We start from the raw sequence: 22,345 nt of genomic DNA, 5'->3' as shown, positions 1-22,345 counted from the left end.
TTGTGCGTCTGAATCCCGTTCAACCATTAGAGAGCGAGCAGGGAGCCTATGTGGGGCGCCTTAAAAAGTGCATCTCGATTTTATTGGCAGCGTACTCACTTCAAGCGAGCAGAATATGGGTCATGATCTGATATAAAAAGGCTCTTCAATAATTCATCGGAGCTGATTAAGAGGACTTGTATCGACGCAGACACTGTCCATGAGAAGGGATGGGGGGGTACATAGAATGTGCGGGAAAGCAACATTTAGGCCCCTTTGTGGGATTAGTGTGAGCTAAGAAACAAGCTAAAGCAGCCTGGGCGTTTACAGCGAGCAGCGTAGGCCCCTCTTTGATGTTTTAATCTACCGTACGTTCACCCCTTCTCTGTTTCATGTGTCGACTGCGAAGTGGCTGCACGTACATGTGATAGGCTGTGTTTGTCTGTGATTACATGTCGCTTGCGAGTGTGTGGACATGTTGTGTGAGTTTGTGTGCGGCCCTTCAATCTATTAAATATGAAAAGTGCAATCTGTTACCCCGCAGAGACTGGTTTATTATTCATCGACACATTTCAATTAATCATTCATTTACCTAAAGTATGGCCCTCACTCTCCCCCTTAGTTTAGACTATCATACGGACTCGCCTGTTTGTGTGTAGTGTTCATGATATATGAGTTATGTATAATCTGGATTAATAGAAGCTATTTATTATTCTTCTGATCTACTCCATACTGTAGTCGGGGGGGCTGTTGGGGATGAAGGCAGAGACAATTTAGTACTACAGCACATTTGGAAGAAATGTATTATTTATTATACTGGGCTGGATTCTTCTCAAATCAGACCATTTTATCCCCTGCAAAACTGCACACACACACACACACACACACACACACACACACACACACACACACACACACAAAGGGAGTTGTGAGATGCATTTAAACAAATTAAGGATAGAGACGCATTGTTTTTATAGAACAGAAATGGCCTTCAGAGTGGATCTGGATTGTGAACAATACAGAGAGCTGTATTCAGATAAGCATTTGAAGTCGTGCCTTTAAAATCCGCCCTCATTCAATCTTAACCCATAAGACCCCACGGTGACACGCTTGTAACAAACACTTTAAATGTCCTAAAATGGGTCTGGGTTCTTATGGGTTAACTTATTAATTCTAAGTGGAGCAGGTCAGAGGTCAAAGCGCAGGATGGTTTTTATTAGAGTCGAATTGACTGTGTCCTGCCTCTAACCCTCTGTCCTCCATGTTCCCTCTGCAATAACAGACTGGCGGACATCAGAAAACCAAGCGACGCCAAACATCTTGTCGGAGGAGCGAAGGGGAGAACAGAAGTGAAGCTGCTCCCGTGGAGTACAATTACCCCGAAATTGCTGCTTTACCCTCTTGACTTGTCGTGGATTTTTACCTGAAGCTGCTGTGAGTCCCCAACTCAACACTGAGAGGATTGCTTCATTTCAAATCTCACCTCTTCATTCACCAACATCTGCATTTGTTTCAACAAACCCCAGACGCCTAATGAGGTGTCCTGGTAGAGAGGTGTAATTCAATTAATCATGACGACTAAAACACATTTATTTTATAAAGTGCAGCTGGTTGGAGCAATAATACCTGCTGGTGGAATGACAACGGAAAATGATAAAGGGCTGGTTTACTCCCATAGCGGCTTCAGTCTCCTTTTCTGAGTTAATTAAACTCATCTTTCTATTAATTGGCTAATGGTGTTGACAGGTGGTTATCATTCCAGGTGATTAGTTCTGCCTCCTCACAGAAAAGGAAGCCTCTAAATGTTAATTCAGTTTCAATGTGATGAATGTGGACAGTAGAAAAAGGGTTTCAGGAAGCTTTTTGCTGGTTTCATTGTGTTTAGAGTTGCTTTCATGCTCCTTTTTTCTGCATTTTACCCCCAAAAAGTGGCTCCTTAAAAATGTTTAAAAACACACACAATACAAGGAGTTTGTTCTTGTAATAAGTTAAAAGACATCTGAAAAGTGAAAATCGTCTAAAATGAGTCAAATTTATGTTACTGAAATGCTACTTTCTCAAGTTTATCAAGTGAAATGAGAACATTTTGACTAGAAATTAAATTTGACTACAAATATACTTTTGAATATAGTCTGTATTATGCTTTAGGACTGCAAGAAAGATTACTTTCATCATTGATTAAACTGCTGATGTCCCAGAGCCCAAAGGGACGTCTTCAAAATGGTTCTTTTGTCTAACCAACAGTCCCAAACCCAAAGACACTTCATTTACTATCATAAATAATAAAGAAAAGCTGCAAATCAGTGTATATGATATTCTACCTTAAAAGTTAAGTTAAAGATATATTATGTAACATCTCCACATGAAAATGTCTAAAAACGACTAGAAATTTGTGAAATATTTTGTCGCCTTTCGCTGTAACTTCCGGGATAGAGTCAGAGAGCGAGGAAGGACGTCAGCGAGCGTGACTAAACATAAAGTGGATAAACTTTAAAACATCACCTCTTCTCTAAACAATTCTGCCTGAGTGACGAAGATAGATTAGACAGACAGTGGTGGTTGTTTAACAATAAAGACAATAACTCCCATGATCCCACTCTATTTACATGCTTTGTTTTGTTTTGATTAAGAGACAACTAACAGCATAAATAACATACCTGTGTTCAAACGATTTATAAATTACCAAAATAATTGGTAACTGATTAATCGTTAATAGTTGGTAAACTCAAATGACAATATTAAGATACTGTAGCTGATACCAATCAATACTCATATTGTCCTTTTCCCTTGTGTTGATTGTAGTTGAGCCTCCCTCAGTCTGAGGCTATGAGAGGGAGAGAGGAGTCCCAGGCCGTACCATCATGCTACTTCTGAGACGCTGGGATGAGACTTTGGCTGGCAAAACACAAGGTAAGACAATATTGATGCATGGGGCCCCTTCGACAACTTGAGCTGTACTTGGTTTTCTCACTTTTTGTCCCTGTAGAAAACCACTGAAACAACACAGCCTTATCTCACCTGTGTGTGTTTGTGCGTCTGCAGCTTCCCTAAGTGTGCGCCTTTCCTAAAGCTCAGTGATGGATGGTCTAAAACTTCCTCAGGCTTTTTGCTTTGTATCTCACGCCAGTTTTGCTCGAGGGTCAGGGTTATGGTTCAAGGTGGAGCCTACAGACAAATGGTTTAATCCTGGATTTTTAGCACAGTGTGCACTTTGATTGGTGGGCGTGCGCACGGACGTTCAACCTGACCGAACCCACTATCGAGTATCGGCTTCATTTGCATGGCTCTACAAGCATTGATCGGGCAATTAATGGATTTGTCAAATGAGAATTTTGTGGAAGAAGTGTGCGGCCACTGCAAGTGTTAGCGTGTGCTCGTCAGCTGTGCTTGTGGGCTATTTGTACTCTGTGTGTGTGTGTGTGTGTGTGTGTGTGTGTGTGTGTGTGAAAAAGGGAGTGAGACGGTATGTTTTGTGCGATAAGATAAAAGAAGACGTTAGTCTCTCTCTGTCCCAGGACCAAATTACACCGAGCAAATGTATTTTGCCACGAGGGCCCATGAGGGGCCATTATCATATCAGCACATTCCATCGTTTTCTCATACATTCATCTCCTCACTCCTCTGTGCTAAGATTTTTTTTTTTAATTTTGACTTTTTTCCCTACAACCCTCTCCCTCCCTGCCTCTCTCTGCCTCTCCTTTTTTCTCCCATCCTTCCTTCTCTTTGTGTCTCATCCCATGCACTATTAATCAGCCGTGACGTTTAAGAGACTGAGCCTCGGTGCAGAGGAGCAAGAGTGAGAAACATTTGTTCTTCTTTTCTTTCTTCTTCTTTTTTTTCTTTAAGGGAGTGCTTGTTGTTTGTGTGTGTGTGTGTGTGTGTGTGTGTGTGTGTGTGTGTGTGTGTGTGTGCAGACTGTTGGACACTGTGTGAGCCCACTGCAAATGCTGCCATTACACTTCCTTTAAGCCGCTGCAGAGCGACAGTGCAGCTCGGTAATGAAGTGCCTTGGCCTTCTGTCGTTAGCTGAAAGTCACACAGCTGCCTCGGCTAACGCTGACGCTGCAGATTGACTTACTATTGCCTTACGTCATGAGACATTACCATATAGATGAATTAACAGTGACGGTGAATCTAATTAAGAACTCCTCTCCACCTTCCTTTGAAAAAAAATTGCATTCATAGTTACAGACTATCAGTCTATTAGGCCTATTATTTAAGTCCAGCAAGCTTCCTGCTCTTACATAAACTGTTTAGAGAACGCACCGGCTGGAATAATGATTAAAATGAGGACATATTAGAATAATAATGTCTCATGAGTTTTTTAAAAGCTTTATCTCCAACCCTAAATAGGATTTTTGGCCCCCCTCATTATATCAGTGCCACTAATTAAGTGCAGCGTGGCTTTTCACTCATGTTTCAGTCAAATCCAATTACCAACAGACTCTTATTTAGACTCCACGTCATCATCATTCATACCCAGTGTGCATAAACTGGTCGGGTACTACACTGAAGCCACAATCTTTGATGTGTGAAATACAGCATGAGATATTTAAGGATCACCTCTCTCCTGCCTGCTGATGTACAGAATGTAATTAACGGCAGATTTCTGTATTGAAGTGTGACAGTGAGATAAACAAGCACCTCTTGGGTATATCTGGGTATATCTGTCCTCCTCCTATAGTATTTTTAAGTTCGGTGTTGTATTCTTCTGCTGAGAGGCCAGTATGCTTATGTGTTTATTTCTGGAGATAATTCATAATTGACATCATTCTTTTTTGTTAGGGTGGGAAACAAGAACTTTTTTTCCTGTTGCCTTCGACTATATATCCTAAATTAGGGCAGATTCAAGAGCCGGGCGATTGATGAGGCTTTTTGATGAAGAAGAGGACAGGAGGAAAGAAACCAGACTGCAGGAGAGGAGTGGAAGTGTGTTAGTGGTTGTTTCTAGGGATGTAGAGAGAAGGATAGAAAGAGTGCAGCTATGTGCTGTTGTCTATTCTGTTTTGTCACCATATGCAAAATAAATAAAACAAAATCTCATCTCATCATATCTCATTATTAATTCAATAACTCGTTCAGAGAAACTTTTCAGGCACGGCAAACCTCAGCCCGGCACGTTTCTCTTTGTAATGAATTTCAATGATATTGTTGCACCTCGGCGTCGCTGATGTTCAATTATCTTGTAATTGAATACTTGTAGGATACAGCAACAGGGTGAGTGTACGTCTCGGAGGGTTATTTATCTCAGAGCAATGCTATCATTTAATATTAATTGAATTTGGACCGTAAGATCACGTGTTTCAGCCTGACCTGAAAACACAGCTAAGATCTGTGTGGTGGCATCGATTGGTGTGCAAAACAGAAGATCAATATGGCTTCACTCATCCTTGTCTCCAGCAGTGGAGCAGTAACATAAGTCACCTGGAAAACGGCCTGCAGATCCGATCATTAGCTGAGCGTTGCACTTCCAACATTTGCTTTGGTGGCATCTGTTATTTTCTGGCACGTCCTCACATGCTGCTGTGAGGAGGCTTCAGGTGGCGTCAGTGTTTGTGCTCCAGTTGTTGGATAGATCCAGCGCTGAAAGGATTAGTCTATTAGCTGATCTACAAGAATATAATGAAGGCCATTTAAAGAAAAAAAGATTTATTGTTAATTAAAAGTCATTTTTCATGGCAACATGTCAACTGTAATGTCGTCCCAATACACTGTTTCAGCGTCTCAGAAGTGAGGCCTTGCTGCTTTTCTTCACTGAAATCATTGTAAAGTCAATTTATACTGTTTGTTTGAGCTTTTATAGAGTAATTCTTAACAGGAAGGATAATGTTGCCATGAAGTCAGTGAGTTAGCTATGGGCTGCAGCCTGACCCCCATTTGTTTTAGCCCATAGTTATTTACATACATACAAGTTGGCAGCACAAAGTAAGCTGAATTAACTATTAGCAGTTTGCATTTGCGAAGTACCCATCGACATACAGACAACTGATGTGAAAAATGTGATGATTCTCCGGCAAGATCTGGAGGTATAGGTAGCATCTTCTTCTCTGTTTCTAAGTGGGTTTATTGAAGTTTAATCATGGTGATGTCTAATGGTATTGTTGGAAAGTGTAAGTCATACTGAATCTGAATATATGTGCATTCTGTTGGATTTGACTGAGTTATGACTCAGAGAAAGCGTGCGATTTTGTGCGCAAATTTTTGGGCCAAATCAGCCAGCTTAACTGCAGCAATTAACTTCTTTCCTTCCATTCTCATGCTGTACCTTCACACACAACCCCCCTTTTAAATCTCCCAGTTTGAAAACCTCTGGATTAAACAAATAATGGACTAATTCTGAAAATACAAGTTAATCAATAATGTAAATAATTGTTAGTCGCAGCTCTAAATAGATTAATATGTATCTTTGTCTGTGTGTGTATTGTAGAGTGTGTTTATACTTGTGCGCATGCATTTCAGTCTTGTTTCATTATATAAACAGTGTTCTGTATAGAAGTGTCTATAGCCACTCAACACTTGAATAGTGCAGGTAGTGCAGGTAGGTGAGCAGCAGTCTGGAAGAGCAGCTCTGAGCTCGGCTTCAGCTGACTTGTTGTTTTCCGGCCTTACCTAGAGGTTGTGTTGTAGAAGCGAGTGAATGATTTGTTTCAGAGTGTGTGTGTGTGTGTATGTGTGTGTGTGTGTGTGTGTGTATGTGAGAACGCCACAGGTCAGCAACTTTACGCGGCCACGATCGACAGGAAACACAAGGCTCATGCCGAGAGGACTAACAATGCGGAGTCGGAGGGTTTTGCTGTATAGTTGAGAGAAAGGTTGATTGCGGCTGAATGATAAAGCAAACAGTCTTCACTTGTATACTGTTGCAGTACAGGTGGAGGGGCAGTGAGACATTTAAATCAATTCGCTCTAAAATCTTGTAATATTGTGTTAATTGGTGGTAGGAGTAGAAAGGTAGTATAGGTTTTTACTCTTCACAACTTATAGCGACTTGTGTGTCAACGTTCATTAAAGTCAACTCCTCAAATCCAGCTTTAATTTAAAATAATAACACTGTGTCATAGTACACGACTAATGTTGTGCTTACAGGATATGATTAATGTCTTCTTGTGCCGAAGCTGAAACTAAGTAATGCTATTTAGACTTCTTTTTCTTCATCTCCGCTCCACTAAGCTACGCTTTTCTTTCCTATTATGAAAGCTCTGCCGGACAATAAATCAGTCTATACCAGAAAAGGGATTACATTCCCCAATGATGCAGCGTTCCACCACGAGCAAACTACGCCCCCCATGCTAGGAGATTGGATGGCTGGTGCATCATCAGCTGAGCCACACACACACACAAAAGGAGAGATCTCTAAAAGCCTGTTTGTGATATTGCAAAGATGAACTGGTCAAGCATGGGCAGTGACCCTCGACCATCCCTGACTGCACTCTCTTCTGCGAGTAGAGCTGGAGATGACCCGGACATCAGCAGCAGAGTGTCCCGGCCACGCTGCTGTCGAGATGTCATTGCTAATGCTCACCTCGCTTCAGTCGCATCAGCAAGGCAGAGCAAAACCCACAGCACTCGCAGGCTCCCAGCCTCGGTCTGTCCCAAAGCCTCATGCAGCCTTTCTGCTGTGACTCTGTTTGCCAGTAGATAACATTAACAGTTATTGATTGGGTGGTGTTAAGGAAAAATGCCCCGCAGGAGTTTAGCAGAAGAACTCCCAAGAGGGAGCTAATGCCTCTCTGAGGGCCCTCATCCACATACTGTCAAAATCTGTGATATGTGGCAATGAGGCTGCAGAGAGAGGGAGAAAGAGGAGGGATGGAGAATGGAAAAAGAGAATAGGTTGTATGTGCCAATCTATCTGGTATAGAGCAGAGAGATGCTGTAATACTTCCAACAGGGTGGAAGTATTACAGCCAGACAAAAGGAAGAGAGGGGAGACTGTGGTGTGAGCAATTGTAAGGGACACAAACATAATGGGTTTGTCAAAGACTGACTGATTAAACTCAATGCACCTGAACACGATGCGGCTCTCATGCAGCCGTTTAACCTCTTCTGTGTATTCAGTCGATTGTTCCTGTTTATATCTCCCATTGATCCCTGAAAAGCCAGAACCAGAGTTTGAGAAGTATCGAAAAGGCTGTAAGTGCTCCGACTGTTCAATTGCGAAAACTCCCGGCAAACATTTCTTTGCATAAGAGATTTTATACTTGTGGGGTAATTATGGATCAATTTCCACACACTGTCACTTGTGTCACCGATGAAAATGCTGTGGAAATAAAAACCTATAGATTAGTCTGGTGGGCCGAGTGTGGCGCTGCGTCGGTTTTTTTTCTTAATATTTCAGATGTTGCTGGTGGGATTTGGACAGAAATACAGCTCATTTGCAGCAGACACATTCTAAAAATGAAAACAAAAGAAATACACTGATTGCCTCAAGACAATTACAGATCACTTAAATATGATATGTTTGTTCCTGACATCATTGTGAGACTGTATGAGTTTGGGTGACAACATATATATTGTTTCTTGTATTCAGACTTGTCGTGGCATGATAGTAAGGTCACTTCTGGCCTTGTGTTACAATAGGTAATGTGGCTGACTTGTGTCACTGTTTTCTAATTGTGGTAGCTTGCTGAAACTAACCGTTTCTCTGTTTTCAGACCATTAAAAGCGGACACTTTTTTTTCTGCAGCGCTGTCAGGGGTGTGCTCTTCGCGGTAATGTACATGGAATAACAAGGGGATCAGTGCACGCTTGTTTCTAATACGGATGGTATCACATGATAACAGCTTGCCAATTAATTTACAATGAGGGCTTGAGGTGGCCTGTCGGTGGGTGAGGGGCAATAAGGGAAAGATGAGAAGGTACAGAGAGAGCAGTGACATGGGTGTGAGAGAGGGGTGATGGTGAAGGCGCATGAATGCTTTTGGAGGGTTGAGTCCTGAGTGTAAGTGAGTGTGTGTGTGTGTGTGTGTGTGTGTGTGTGTGTGTGTGTGTGTGTGTGTGTGTGTGTGTGATGGGGCAGGGTGTAAATAACAGCAGCGCTAGACAAGGCCTGGGTGTTAAATTAAAGCTCGGCCCAAGAATGTGCCATCTCGAAAGATAAGACAATTAGACCATGCTCACACAGCCAGACCCTGATGGCACCCTCATTAAGGATGTTTGTGTGTGTGTGTGTGTGTGTGAGACAGAGAGAGAGAGAGAGAGAGAGAGAGAGAGCAATAGAGATAGAAAGAGAGATATTGGCTGTGACTACTTTCCAATTCTCTTACTGAATACTTAGAAAATCATGATCAATAGGAGCTTGCTAAGGTCTTGAAACCGTGTTTGTTTGACCAAACCAGGAGGAGCTTTAATGCTTTTGTGAAATTGAATCCATACTTAAAACATGCTAATTTTATTTATCAGTTGCGAGAGGGACCTGGAATACGTTGCAAATACATGATATGTGCGTTGGCCTGCTGAGTCACCGAGACGCTCCATTAAACTTATAGTTAACAGTATAATAAGAGTCATCAGAGGGTAGAGAAGCAATCGGCCTTAAAATGTCCCAGGCTAGTAGGTCTATAGGACATCTACAGTCCATATTAATTCTCAGGACTGAGCGCTCGACAGAAGATTCAAGCTGTTTAGGCTCGTAAGGCGCTCACACGTTGTAATTGTAGCTATAAATCCTTCTAGGGCTTTATCTAATCTGTACAGCCAGTATTATGTGGTGCAGCTCTGATCATAATGTTGATAGCATTTGCAATTATGGAGGTGTGGTGATGACTGACAGGTCCCGTCCCAAAACGCTCTCTGAGGGAAGGTACATATGCATACTTGAGGCGACAGCTGTACGTTTGGCTTTAATATGCAGTGATTGTGTGAGCAGCCTCAATAGCCTGTTTATATAACTATTAAAAATGTAACTAGTGTGGGAGAACACTCCCTTTCTTACACAAAAGCCTTTAACATTACTTTATTTTTTATTAATAGCAGATGTCTGTCTCATAATTTCACGCAAATATGGGAAAATAGCCACGTTTCTACTGATAGGGCGAGCTCTGTTTTGACACCAGGATAAAAATATAATTCATCCGAAGTCCCCTGGAATTATATTATCTGTCAGGACAAAATTGCCCTCTGACATTATCTGTAACAGCTGCCCAAGTGTCCGATATCTATTATGAAGTAGGGAAACCCTCAGGGTGACATAAGATACTGTCTGTTCAGTTGCACAGTGCGCCGTTCTCATCTACGTACTGTGTTCTCCATTCAGCGTGTGTGTGTGTTCACATAACGCGATGGAGAATAAGAAAAAAAGGGAAAGGTAGACAACATGGCAGTATGTGAATGTGTGTGTGATTAATGGACTTTCATATACGTTTTCACGTGTTAACTAAACACTGGTGCTGATGATGTAGTCCACCGTCTTTTTCAATTCTTATAACTCCGATTCCAAAAGAGGTGGGACGCTGTGTAAAATATAAATACATCCTTTTTGACATAAACCCAGTTGAATAACTGAGCAAGCTGTTGCCAATAATTGGCAAGCTGTTGTCAGGGGCAACAGACGACTGGGAAAATTGTGGAATGTTCCAAAAACACCTGTTTGGAACATTCATCAGGTCAGCAGGTTCATCCCTAACAGGTGATGGTTTCATGATTGGGTATGCAGGGTGCAGGGGTAGGGTGTGGTCCACCACTATGTGAAACACATGATTGTATTAAGGATAATACTGCATGGGCTTGGGAACACTTTGTTAAACCGTTCACTTGCAAATGATTGTTTTATTTACGTTTTACACAGCGTCCCGACTTTATTGGAATCAGGGTTGTCTACAACATTGGCTTTCACTTTCTTTCCAGCCCAATTTCGCTATATCTCTCTCTCAGTGTATATTGTTTGTGATAGATGAGGTTGAGAGACAGTGTCTGCATGTTCATTACTTAACACAGGCCTTGTGTGCCTTCTACATAAATGGATTATTTGATAGTATGTGTATGCATCATTCAAATTGATGCAGCCTTCTTCCTGCCTGCCTGCCTGCGAGAGTACGAGGCTGCTCAGTGCGCATGTCAATGCATGTACGTGTGTGTCTCTGTGTGTGCGTTTGTGTGTGAGCGTGTATGTACTTTGTGGTTTTTGTCGTGATTGAGAGCGAGCCAGACCTTAAAAAATCAATCACAGAGAGTGACGAAGAACGGGAGAGCACAGAAGGAAGCCAAAACACATGCACTGATGCACACATATACACACACGCGCACACACATACACACAGAGCAAAGTCCTAGAAGACTGCAGTGAGCCATTGAAAATAAACGCAGGCATGAGGGAAGTAGAGACACACTGTGCTTTTCTGTTTTCACTCGAACACAGAATGAGCTCTGACTTTGCACTTATCTCCCTCCTGTAATCGCTCTCTTGCTTTTTCTGTCCCTCCTGTTACTTCTCCCTGTTCTCTCCTGCTTTACTCTCTGCATCATCATTCTCATCTAATGCTTCATCTCCCTCTCTTCCTCTGTCTTTCTCTCTTTTTCTCTTTTCTGTCATGCTCCCTCTGCATTTATCTCTCCTCTCTCTCGCACAGTTTTTTAATTAAAATCTCTCTGTATCAAGGGATTCTGTTATGGTGGTGATTTAAATGGAGGGGCTGACATAAACTTAACATTACTGTCAGACCAAAGCAAATTCCATCAGCCATGGTTAAATTTGCAGCGCTGGCCGTTTTCCAACGGGCGTTTTATTCTAGAGCCAATATCTATACCGCCACCTATCTATCCTCTTTTTTTCACTGATATTCCCTCATGCTATAATTTTTTATTTTTAGTGTATCAGGTCACGTATATACAGGCCGGAGCCAGACTAATACTGGATTTTTAAGGCCGAAACTGATATTGATATCTGAAAGCAGGGGCTTTGTGGTGAGGGGAATAGTGGTCAACCTGACCTCAACATGCGAAGAAGCCTGGAATCAAAAGTATTTTTATCTGCAATTAAAATATTACTGTTGACTGGATACATAGTTTGATAGACTTGTTTCTAAAAATAATAGGAGCCTCTCACGGGCCCTTCCACCCTTTGAAGGTACTCACGGCTAGTTCTTTTCAGCCGTATGGTGGACCAATACGCTGATGCTGGTACTGATGCTGATGCTGATGCTGACTTTCACCTTTGTCTTATGCTCACGGTATAATGAAGATTCAATTAATTAAGACCTCATGGTGACTTCACACAGTAATTACAGTATGTTGAAACGAGACGGCAGACATATGCTGAGATTTTAGACTGCCTTAAATATATCATAAACACTTTGTTACCAGTTTCTCTACCAACCCAGGCCCAAGGAGGAGGCCCACTGAGGCTGTATATGTGTGGAGCCCCAATTTTTGTGCTATGATATAGAGCTGCATGGACCAGTAAATTCATTGATTAGTTGTTTCAGTCATTTTTCAAGCAAAAATATCAAACATTTGCTGGTTTCAGCTTCTTAAATGTGAGGATTATGGAATCCTTAAGGATTAAGGAATACGCTTTTCTTTGTCAAAGAATCTCTGGGTTTTGGACTTTTGGTTGGATTTTTTTTTTCCCCACAATTTTTGACCTTTTATAGGCAAGTAGTTTAATTTTAACATTAATCGATAATGAAAATAATAGTTGCAGCCCCACTTTGCTGTTGTTAGAAGTTTAAACATATCTGAGGTTTAAAAGTATATCTGAAATTGTAAATAGATTTTATATGACTATATCTTAAATGTGTAATATGTAAAAATTGGCCACATGTCGAAATCATACTCAAAATAAACATGAGGCAGCATATCACCAGAGCAACCGCTTACTGTAGCTGCCGTTAACTAGTTAGCTCAGTTAGCCATTCAGCTAGCAGTCCGGATTGTTAGCATGGGGAGCACCAGGGGAGCATGGGTACTTAAATCCTAGCTTTGGACTAGGACGGGTTGGACCAGGAAGGGTTGGCTGGTTAGCATGCTAACTTCAGTAAATATATGAAAAATACGAAATACATAGAAGTCATAACGTCAAAACTGTTATTCCACCGCATTCTGTGGATAATTTTTATGTTTCAACTCAAATTCTTACATATTGCAACTTTAAATTTGGTTATTTGTGACCAAGAAAGCTGTACTTTTTACAGTTCAAAAATACACTTCACATTCTGGTAGACAAGCTGTAAAGGTTAATGCTATGTCTGAATGATCTTTGCCATTTCTATACCGTCATTTTTTCTTACTTACAATACTGATGCTGATATCGACCTACATTATTGTCCGTGTCAATATATCGGTCGGGCTCGAGCGCAGCCTGTCACGTGCTCACGCTCCGACACACTCGCGCTGAGTTATGTGCCAACAGTCAAAACCACCTCGCTGTGAGAAACGAGACACTTCCCTTCCTCATGAGCGTGAGCTCCCCTCCCCTCCTCTCCCCCTGCACCTCCTCCTGCACCGTGGACTCACTTCTCTCTGGTGGATGGGAGCCTGCGGTCGGGTCTTCATAAATCAAGATGTTACCACCGGCGCTATAAGGCTACTTTTTAATTAAAACTGTGAATCAGTCGGCCCTGATTATGAATTGTACTCTGCTGCCACTGAATAAAATATACAGGGCTCACTTCTTCTCCCCCTCTGACTCTTCCTCTCTCTGTCTCTTTCTGTCTCACTCTGTCTGCCCCTCCCTCTCCTTCTCTCTTGTTGCTCGCTGCTCAATTTTCCACCAGAATTGGAGAATGTCCACAGCAGGCCTTGGCCGTGCAGAGCTACTGAAGGTTGACATCATTGTGAAATAGTTGAGGAGCTTAGCGGTTGCATAAATGTAATAACTCAATATGGAGGGTCTGCCGCCACTGGGGTCAACACCATTATATTACACAAAACAGCCAGGAGGACAGAAACTCAGCGCTAAAGCTACTAGGCCAGTGGGCCCTGTTTACCACACACTACAACTCCTTTAATTATGTCACAACAAGTGAAATATGCTGTTGTTGGATGATCCTATCAAAGCAGGGAAGAGAGAGCAGCCAGTAATGATGGCAACAAGAGAAAGCTCTTTTCCGCTGGTCATATTGGATGAGCGTGAATGCTTCTGAGATAAACAATTTGAAAAGGCTGCTCTTTTTATGACATTCATGAGGATGGAGACCACAACAAGAGAAGGGTTGCTTTACCCTGTCAAAGGGCACGACAGAGGCAGCGCTGTCAAATGAAATAAATAAAAGCCAAATGTATAAATATATTTATATGCAAAACATTGAGTCTTAAAAGCTCCTCTTAGGAGTACCACCAGGTTGAAGCTTAACAGCATGTCTCCTTCAAGGGGCCCTATTGCTAATTTATGACCTTTGCGTGTCGTGCAAGCACAACTGACACCGTCCTAGGGAGATACAGGGATGAGCCAGGCCTCAACGGAGCAGAAATTAGGCTGATAGAGCTCGTCAGTGGAGCAGGAGCGGAGCGCAGGGCTGCCGCCCCTGCTTCACTTTATGTTATATCAGCAGGGCGAGAGCAGGAAGGAAGGACTAACTGGAATTCAATCTTACAGCTTTGCACAAACAAACTCATGAATGATAATGGGTTGCTAATTGAAGGTACTGGAGCGATTCCCTCCGCTGACTGTGGCGCCGCAAATGGAGTCCTTCGGGTAGTCATGGCGACAGGCGCAGGGAGGCTCTGGAGGTCTCCTGACCTGAGCTGGAGTCAGATCATCTTTTACACATGCTCCCCATAGTCAGTGCCACCATTTGGATTCATTTGCATGCATGAATATTTATAAGTGTTTGCAGTTTGAAACTGTTTGAAAAGTTAGTTCAATTGTAGGGTTGTCTTTATATGTCTACATTTCAGATGCAGATATTCTGATGATTTCATTTGCTGTCCATGTGATTGCAAGTTTATTTAGGTGTTAACTGCAAAATAGAGAATTCAATTTTATTGACTTAAGTTAGAATAATAGATCAAACAATAAATACATCTCAACGCATCTTCCAGGCACAGTTAAACATTTTTTGATGATCTGATTAGATGTGGACAAAACTGCATTTCACCACTGATCTTAAAGTGATGTGACGTGGCAGCAGGCGGGCACAGTGGGGAACTATGATGCGTTTCCTTGAAGCAGCCCCCTGCTGAGCGTCTGACCTGTAGAGACACTGAATGTCTACCAGCTGCAGGGTTGTCATTGTGTAGCTGACCACTTGCGCTGACCTTGTTTCGGACAGAAGCAAGAGAAAAGCGATTCATTGACTCGTAGCAGATGCTTTAAAAAGCTGCTTTTATCCAGGGGATGTTAGCCTTTATTATGAGCTCAGAAGCTGACTATCCGGCATCACTGAGGCATGTTTTTCATCTGTAGTAGGTCTGCTGTAGACATCCTGTCATACATACATTACTTTTGTGCCACCGACTTTGCTCAAGTGTTCACCTGTGGCAGTGTGTTTGCTCCTGTCTGCTTCTATTCCTGCCTGTGAGCTGGCCAGCCTGACTGTCTCTTTGTGTAGCTGCTGCCCGTCGAACTGGCAAACCTGTACGTCTGTCTGTGTCCGTTTGTGTAGCGCTGCTGTTCTTCTTCTCCGGGGTGCGCGTCTCTCTCAGGCTGAGTGTTGGCGTGGGATTAAATCCGGGGGACATCCGTTGGAGAGACGCTCGTAGCTGTCATTATCCCTGTGGGGAGGCTCATCATCATCCCACAGCGGAGAGGCGCTCGGCACGCCAGCCTGGGAAGACCATGAGAGAGAGAGAGAGAGAGAGAGAGAGAGAGAGACAGCTGTGACAGCCTTACGTCTGCAAGAAAATTGTGATGATCATGCGAAAAAAAAACACCCGAAAAAAGGCTAGAGATTTGCGCAGCCTTTCAGTGCGGTCTTCTGTTGAAAACCAGCGAAAATGGCAGCATCACAACCGCAGATAGTGAAATCCATCCTCCAGCAGCTACTAATCATAGCAGGTCCCGTGCAAGAATACCTGGAATTAATTGAAATGTGTAAAATTAGCAACAGAATTGATAGCAGAAAATGAAAGTCATCAGTCAATATTCCGCCTCAGGGGAGAGGGAGGAGGTACCTTTGCTACAGTGTGTTTGCAGAGGTGGTGTGAGTCAGAGGGGGCTGCGAGAGATTATGGGTGGGTGATTTTTTTGGTACACTTTTTATTATTAAAGCTGAAGAAATAACAGAATTTTCGGCTTTAATAGCAGAGCAAATATTTAAGATTTGGGCAGTTATTAGAAGATTTACAACATTTCTACTGATGGAGTGCAAAAAATTACTCTTTTGTGTAAAAGTATTTAGTTTCCTGTCTACACACTTTGTCCTCTTCCTTTTGCAGGGTTAGTGATGTGTGTATTGTACTGGCAGACACGGTAGACACAGTACAGTAGCGGATTAAGCCGTGTTCTTGCTTAAGCATATTTCAGGGCTTGGGTTTTGATGTATCCAAGCGTTCCCATGAAATGTTGATTTCCACTTGAAGAGGCAGATTTTGAGTCATGCAGCCACACTGTATGTCAGTATCTTCTTGTAAGAAACCGATCCAGCACAACATCCACTTTAAGATTATTTTCCCCCCACAATGGAGTGGTACAGATACCTTGCTATACAACTTGGTTGTTTCTCACACATAAACACAAACACACACACACACACACACACACAAAAACAAACACTTGCACACCTACTAATCCAAAAAGGCAGAATCCTGGTGCCAAAAATAACAGCTTGGAATGAGATGGATAGAGGAGGACAGATTATTGCAGCTCTAATCTGTGAAAAGCTGACAATAAAACACATTTAAAGTGATTACAGCGCTGTTATTGGCATGGGGGTCACTCAATGCGCCACGCATGCACTCTCTCTACCCCTAGCTTTACCTTTCAACAGACAATGCCGTCTGCTGCATAGCTCCACACGTATAAACACTCCTGTAAAGGTCTTTGGCAATGACACGTGGATTGAAGCACTAATGCTGATGCAAGGGAGATGAGGAGAGGGAAGGCGAGTGGATAAAATGAGGCGGGAGGGAAGTAAGAAGGGAAAAGATAGGAGAGAGAAAAGTCAGGATGGAAGAGGAGAAGAACAGAGTGGAGAGAGGGATTTCGGGGCTGAAGCCACAAATCATGGGGAAGATTAAGCGTCTCCTCTGTGAGGCGGAGTAGGTGTAAATAGAAACGTGTCCCTGGGAGAGATCCTAGAGACCAAGTGCTTATCTCCCTGAGTGTTGTCAAAACACATTTGTCAATCTGAAGTGTTGAAGTGTCTTTGTGTCTATTGGAGACTTGATATGCAAAAATAAACGATGGAAAGATAGAAGGATGGAAAATGGTTAGCAACAAGCATGCAGACCTGCAAAGACACACAATCCAGACCATCACACACACCACCTGAGGCTAGACAAAACTGTTTTTTTTACTCTGGTATGACCCCTGGCTTGATGGAAGAGTGTGGACGAGCAAGTCGATCATGCATTATCCCCGCGTCTGACTTCCTCAGCTGCAGGACCAGCACATCATCAAACAGCTGCAGGCACTTTTACCCGTTCAACAGCTGCCACATCTCAGGGAACGATGAGAAAACGCTTCACACTGTGGCTGTGTCTGCCCAGTAAATTAGCCAAGTGAGTGTGGGGCACTTACTCTCTCCCTTACACTGTAATGTGTCCTGTGGGAGCAGCCTTTGGACGGGATGTGGGCTCACTGGGCAGCTCTGTGGCCGGGAACAGCTGCTAGGAGCTTGGGCAGCAGGTCTGCATTGTGGCGATTCAAGTGGGGGCAAAATTTGAGATCAAATGTGGTGTTTGTAAGCTGGGACACCCAGCGATGGTCCATTACAACTCAAAAAGCCTCACATAATCTGAAATCAGTTTGCCAGTGAGCACTGAATTCAGTTCTTGAAATACAGCCTGACTGTCAGGGCAGAGTATTGGTAAGATGCCTTACACAAGATAATTCAGCCCGACTGAGATCTTTGAGAAAGCTGGAATGAACCTCTGATGTACAACAAATTAAGAGTGCTCTAATAATGAATAGTGTACAACGTTATCAGGCCAAATAAGTGCAGTAATAAGTCCAGGATCTTATCTTGTGAAAGGCCACAGGAGCTTAGATTGAAGGGCAGCTTGAACAGGATAATACATGTGTAAGACCTGATCCACAAAGAGGATAACTGACTGATTGGCACTCTTCTGTTGAGAGAAGTTTGAATAACTTTAAAAGGCCCTTGTTAAGTTTTTCTGTTTAGAATTTGCTTGATTTTCACCCTGCTTCTTGTACATAATCACACAGGAGTTTGGCTGGAGGCCAGCTGCAGTTTTATGATCCTCATAATTTTATAAATTCATTAAGTACAGCCACTTCGTTCTGTCTTATAATTGCGGACAGCCACATGATTTGTCTGAGGGCTTACTTTAAATTGCATCCAATACGAGAGCTACACACTGTTAAGACTTGGGCTTTAGGCCAGCTAGCATGGATCAAATTCAGCTTGTCATATTAGGTCCATTCCTAACTGATTTCATGTAAATTTTAGGAATCATGATGCATTTGATAATGGTTTTATAAATGCACCCATTGCCTGCCCTTGCGTGTTGTTTTCTTGGCCTCTCCCTGCACGTTATACCCTGTGATAATGGAACTGCAGGCTCCTTTGTTCCCCAGGAACACAACAATAGACAGATAGATGAGAAGTGTACCTTTATTACCTTCATTTATCTTTGTGTTATCTTAGTGTTTTAAAATCATGGTAGCCTCTTGCATGCTCATGTCATTACTAATGTTGGAATTTTAATAATTGCATCACTTCAACAAATACAGGTTAGCTCTATGAAGTTAGAGCTTTCCATAGTAGTTACTACTACAACTGTTTTTTAACCATTTTTTAACTTTGATACAATAAATTGAAAAATATCAATACTAGTTACTACAGTATGAGGGCTATGTGGGCACCACAGCATTGTGTGTGTCAACTTGCTGTCAGAGAGAAGAGCGGAAAAAAAACCTGCAGCTAGTACCAGTGTATTGATACTGTGAAAAATGAGTATTGAAACCTTTCAAATATTCAGAATTGATATGTATCAATAAACCTGACCAAATAAAGAAAAACACATCATCATGTTATCATCTGAAGCAAATGCAAATCCCTGCATACTACTCTTTACACCTTCGCGAAATTTGCGGAAAAAACCCCCATTCAAATGAATATAAAAAATGTCTACCTACTGTACATGCGTGCCTAACTCTAAAGAGTAAACAAATTGAAAATAAAAATTGAAATCAATAGTTTGTTCCAGATGATGCCTGAAGCGTGTTTCGTCCTTCTGCCAGACTGAATTGGAAAATAAAGTATAGACCTGTGGATAATATCGATGAGTGTTTGAGCAGGACTGTCTCTGCGGGGCCGGGGCAGCAGCTGGAGAGACAGACGGAGTTTCACTTTTAATATCGCAGGCATCTCGTCCAGACTGAAATGGCTCAACACAATGTGGAGCGGCTCTCTCAGAGGGCTCTCTGTGTTTAGTTAGCTCACGCAGGACTCTTCCTCTTCATCATGGATGCAGAGCAGAGGAGCTCACTGGAGGATACAAGACTGTACATCAGGTTACACACACTCAACTTATAAATATGGCGGGTAATGTGTGCAGAGGCGTAATCATAGACTTCATGCTCAGGGTGTGACGGTGCCCCCCTGCTGCTTTCCTCCTGCCATAATTATTCCATATATAACAAATACCTGTATGTCTAATTATCCATAGCTTTTTTGATCAACCAGAATTACCCTAAATGTCTTCTCTCTAAATTTTTTCAAAATCTACATCTACGAATGATATCTCTGCTTCACTCTGCTTTTGCTGCTTATAGCTGTTTTCATTTCGACAACAGCCAATTTAAAAACAATAAAAAGAGAAATAAACCTTCAAACAATCTTTAAATAGAGACGTGAAGGCAACAACAAGTGTTTCATTTTAAGCCCTGGGTAGTCTGTTCCCTTTCCTTACCACCCTCCACAGTGCCACCGGTTGTGTGTGTGTGATCAGCCGCCCCCGTGTTGCGCTGCTGTGTGGTCAAAGAGGTTGTCCAGGTAACGTTTTCTTTCATCACCTGTCAGCACTTGTTCTGGGTCAAGGCAAGGTGCCACACAAAAGACACGCACAATGTGGTGCCAAACAACTCAACCGCATTAGATCTATTACTCTCAAAAAATAGTCAAGTCTTTCGAGTTCTTCTTGAAGTAATGAAATCACAAGCGAGCACCGACAAAAGAATCGGTAAGTAGCCTCAAGTTTGCGCGGGTCTTGACGTGGGGCAATTTTTCAAACTCCTGTTACTTATTCTGCCGCTGCTCCTTCTTCTGAACCTCCCATCATGACATTCTCATTTCAATTAAAAGGAGAAATGAAGCCACTACAGCACGCCTGACTAAGCGGTTAAGATAATGTACTTGCACCATAGACTTTTCGAAGTCATCCGGAGAGATATAGAGAGATTGTCTTTCTGTGCCGTCTTGTGCTGTCCTCCTAAATATCAAACCAGGCAATAAATGTGAAAAATTGCCCGTCGCCTTTGTCCTCCAGTTTTCATGCAAATAACACCATCGACAAACCTGACACTTACCACATAATGAGAAGAGGGCGATGAGGGAGTGTGAGCGCGCGAGAGAGATAAGTGGGAGAATTGAGAGGAAGCATTGTTCGAAGAGACAAAATGATAAAACAGACGGAGAGAAAGAGATAAATAGAGTTAAAATGAAAGAAAGAGAAAGAGTGAATCGGGGAGGAAGAGAGCGATGGGCGCTTCATCGTCCCCTCTTTCTGGAAATAGACACCATTATGCCAGTGGATTGGTCCTGGAGCCTCAGTGAACATGTGATTGCAAAGCCTGGCTGGTCTGCTTCAGTGAGGGGGCTGGTGAGTGGCTGCTTCAGAACATCATGTACAGACTCAGGTCCAAACACATCATCGCACACACACTCGCACACACCACCTTCCACCTCCACAGCAGGCTGCACAGACAGGCTGCATGAATATTTATCAGAGCGGTTTATAATGAGTTCACGCATTAGACCAGCGTTTCCTTCATATTCTCACGTATCGCAGGTTGGGCGGCGATTCCAGTATCCAGCTGATTTCGCCGCTCATCGGTATGCGGCACAGTGACCCGCTCTGTGGCCCCGGTCACATCCCCGGGGCAGCATGGGCCTCGTCTTCTCGAAATGCTACCACGGCCTGAGAAATGATTTTAATATTGTCATGTGCTGTCCGCCGTTGAATCAATTTCAAATCAAAGACTTCTCATCGCTAAAGATTAGCACTCAGGTTACATTTTTCTGCCGGCTTTCATTTGGACACAAAACGTAAATGTCAGTTCTAAAAATGCATTAGGGAGAGCAAGGCACTGCTAGCACTGTTCACAACCTTTCAAACCGAATTCATCAACTATACACACGCACATTTCCACTGGCGCACACATCATTCTTGGCTGTAATGCTTCCTGTCCTGTGTGGATTTATTACTCTCAGAGCAGAATATGTTGTGATTGGAACAGAGTGCTGCTCAGTCACATATATTAAATACAAAACTTGAACAATATGGTGCCTGTTTGCTCACCTGTAATGCCAGGCGAGGTATTTTGATAGACTGCAAAGCCAATTTTCCTGATTGTGTGTGTGCGTGTTGCAGCTAGTGTTTGTCTGACCTGCCTAATAGTTGGTCTGCATTTGATACATGCAGAGATCCGCTGTGGACTCCTGCTCGTTATAACTGTGTGATTTATAGCTGACAAAAAGAATAAAAAACAAAAGAGAAGCCAATTACAGAGCTGTAATATCTGCGTCATGCCTTATATCCCTTGCTCCGTCAACTTTCCACATCAGCAATATGAGCCATGTTAGCCTTGGCGTTCATTAATGACCATTAACCTGTTTATTGTCCATTTGGGCCCATTTAGTACCTGATTTTGTTTGGTTGGGGTGAGTAACTACCTGAAACACCGTGCTCTCACCTAATTGGCGGATGCTTTCTTGCATCTGTACAGTAACAGAGGCTGAAGTAGTCATAACCAGGCAATAGGGACTGGAGTCTTGCTGTATCAGTAAAAATGTTTTCTGTATTTGAAAAAAAAAAACATGTCTTCATATCCTTTAAGAGTATATTTCACTGGGTTCGTCCTCACAGATTGCTGTATACAGCATGCAAATTAGCTATTCATCAAAATCTTTTGCGATGTGTTATTAGTGGGAATGCACAATATTGTTTTTTTTTCCAAAAAGCTGATAAATTTTGCCAATTTACCTGACGCTCCAGATGGTTTGTTTCACAAAATAGTTTGTTTTGTAACTGGAAAGTTGCCCTTACGAACTGTTCATCTGTTCCATTCATCAGAGGCTAAAGT

The 22,345-nt window shown here is 42.5% G+C and overlaps 1 protein-coding gene across 5 annotated transcripts in view; it reads left to right on the top strand.

Moving 5' to 3' along the window:
- Window positions 1-22,345, top strand: part of grin2ba (glutamate receptor, ionotropic, N-methyl D-aspartate 2B-a) — a 136,699-nt gene that overhangs the window by 6,756 nt on the left and 107,598 nt on the right. For all 5 annotated transcript variants that reach the window (XM_084371551.1, XM_084371552.1, XM_084371549.1 and 2 more), the window contains 2 exons: window positions 1,262-1,413; window positions 2,782-2,889. In XM_084371551.1, the coding sequence (XP_084227677.1) occupies window positions 2,863-2,889 (27 nt within the window). In that variant the 5' untranslated portion in view covers window positions 1,262-1,413; window positions 2,782-2,862. The remainder of the gene's footprint in view (window positions 1-1,261; window positions 1,414-2,781; window positions 2,890-22,345) is intronic.

This window comes from Pagrus pagrus, assembly GCF_965226575.1.
Source record: "Pagrus pagrus genome assembly, chromosome: 13".
Lineage (NCBI taxonomy): Eukaryota > Metazoa > Chordata > Actinopteri > Spariformes > Sparidae > Pagrus > Pagrus pagrus.
This window is presented reverse-complemented; position numbering and strand designations above follow the sequence as displayed.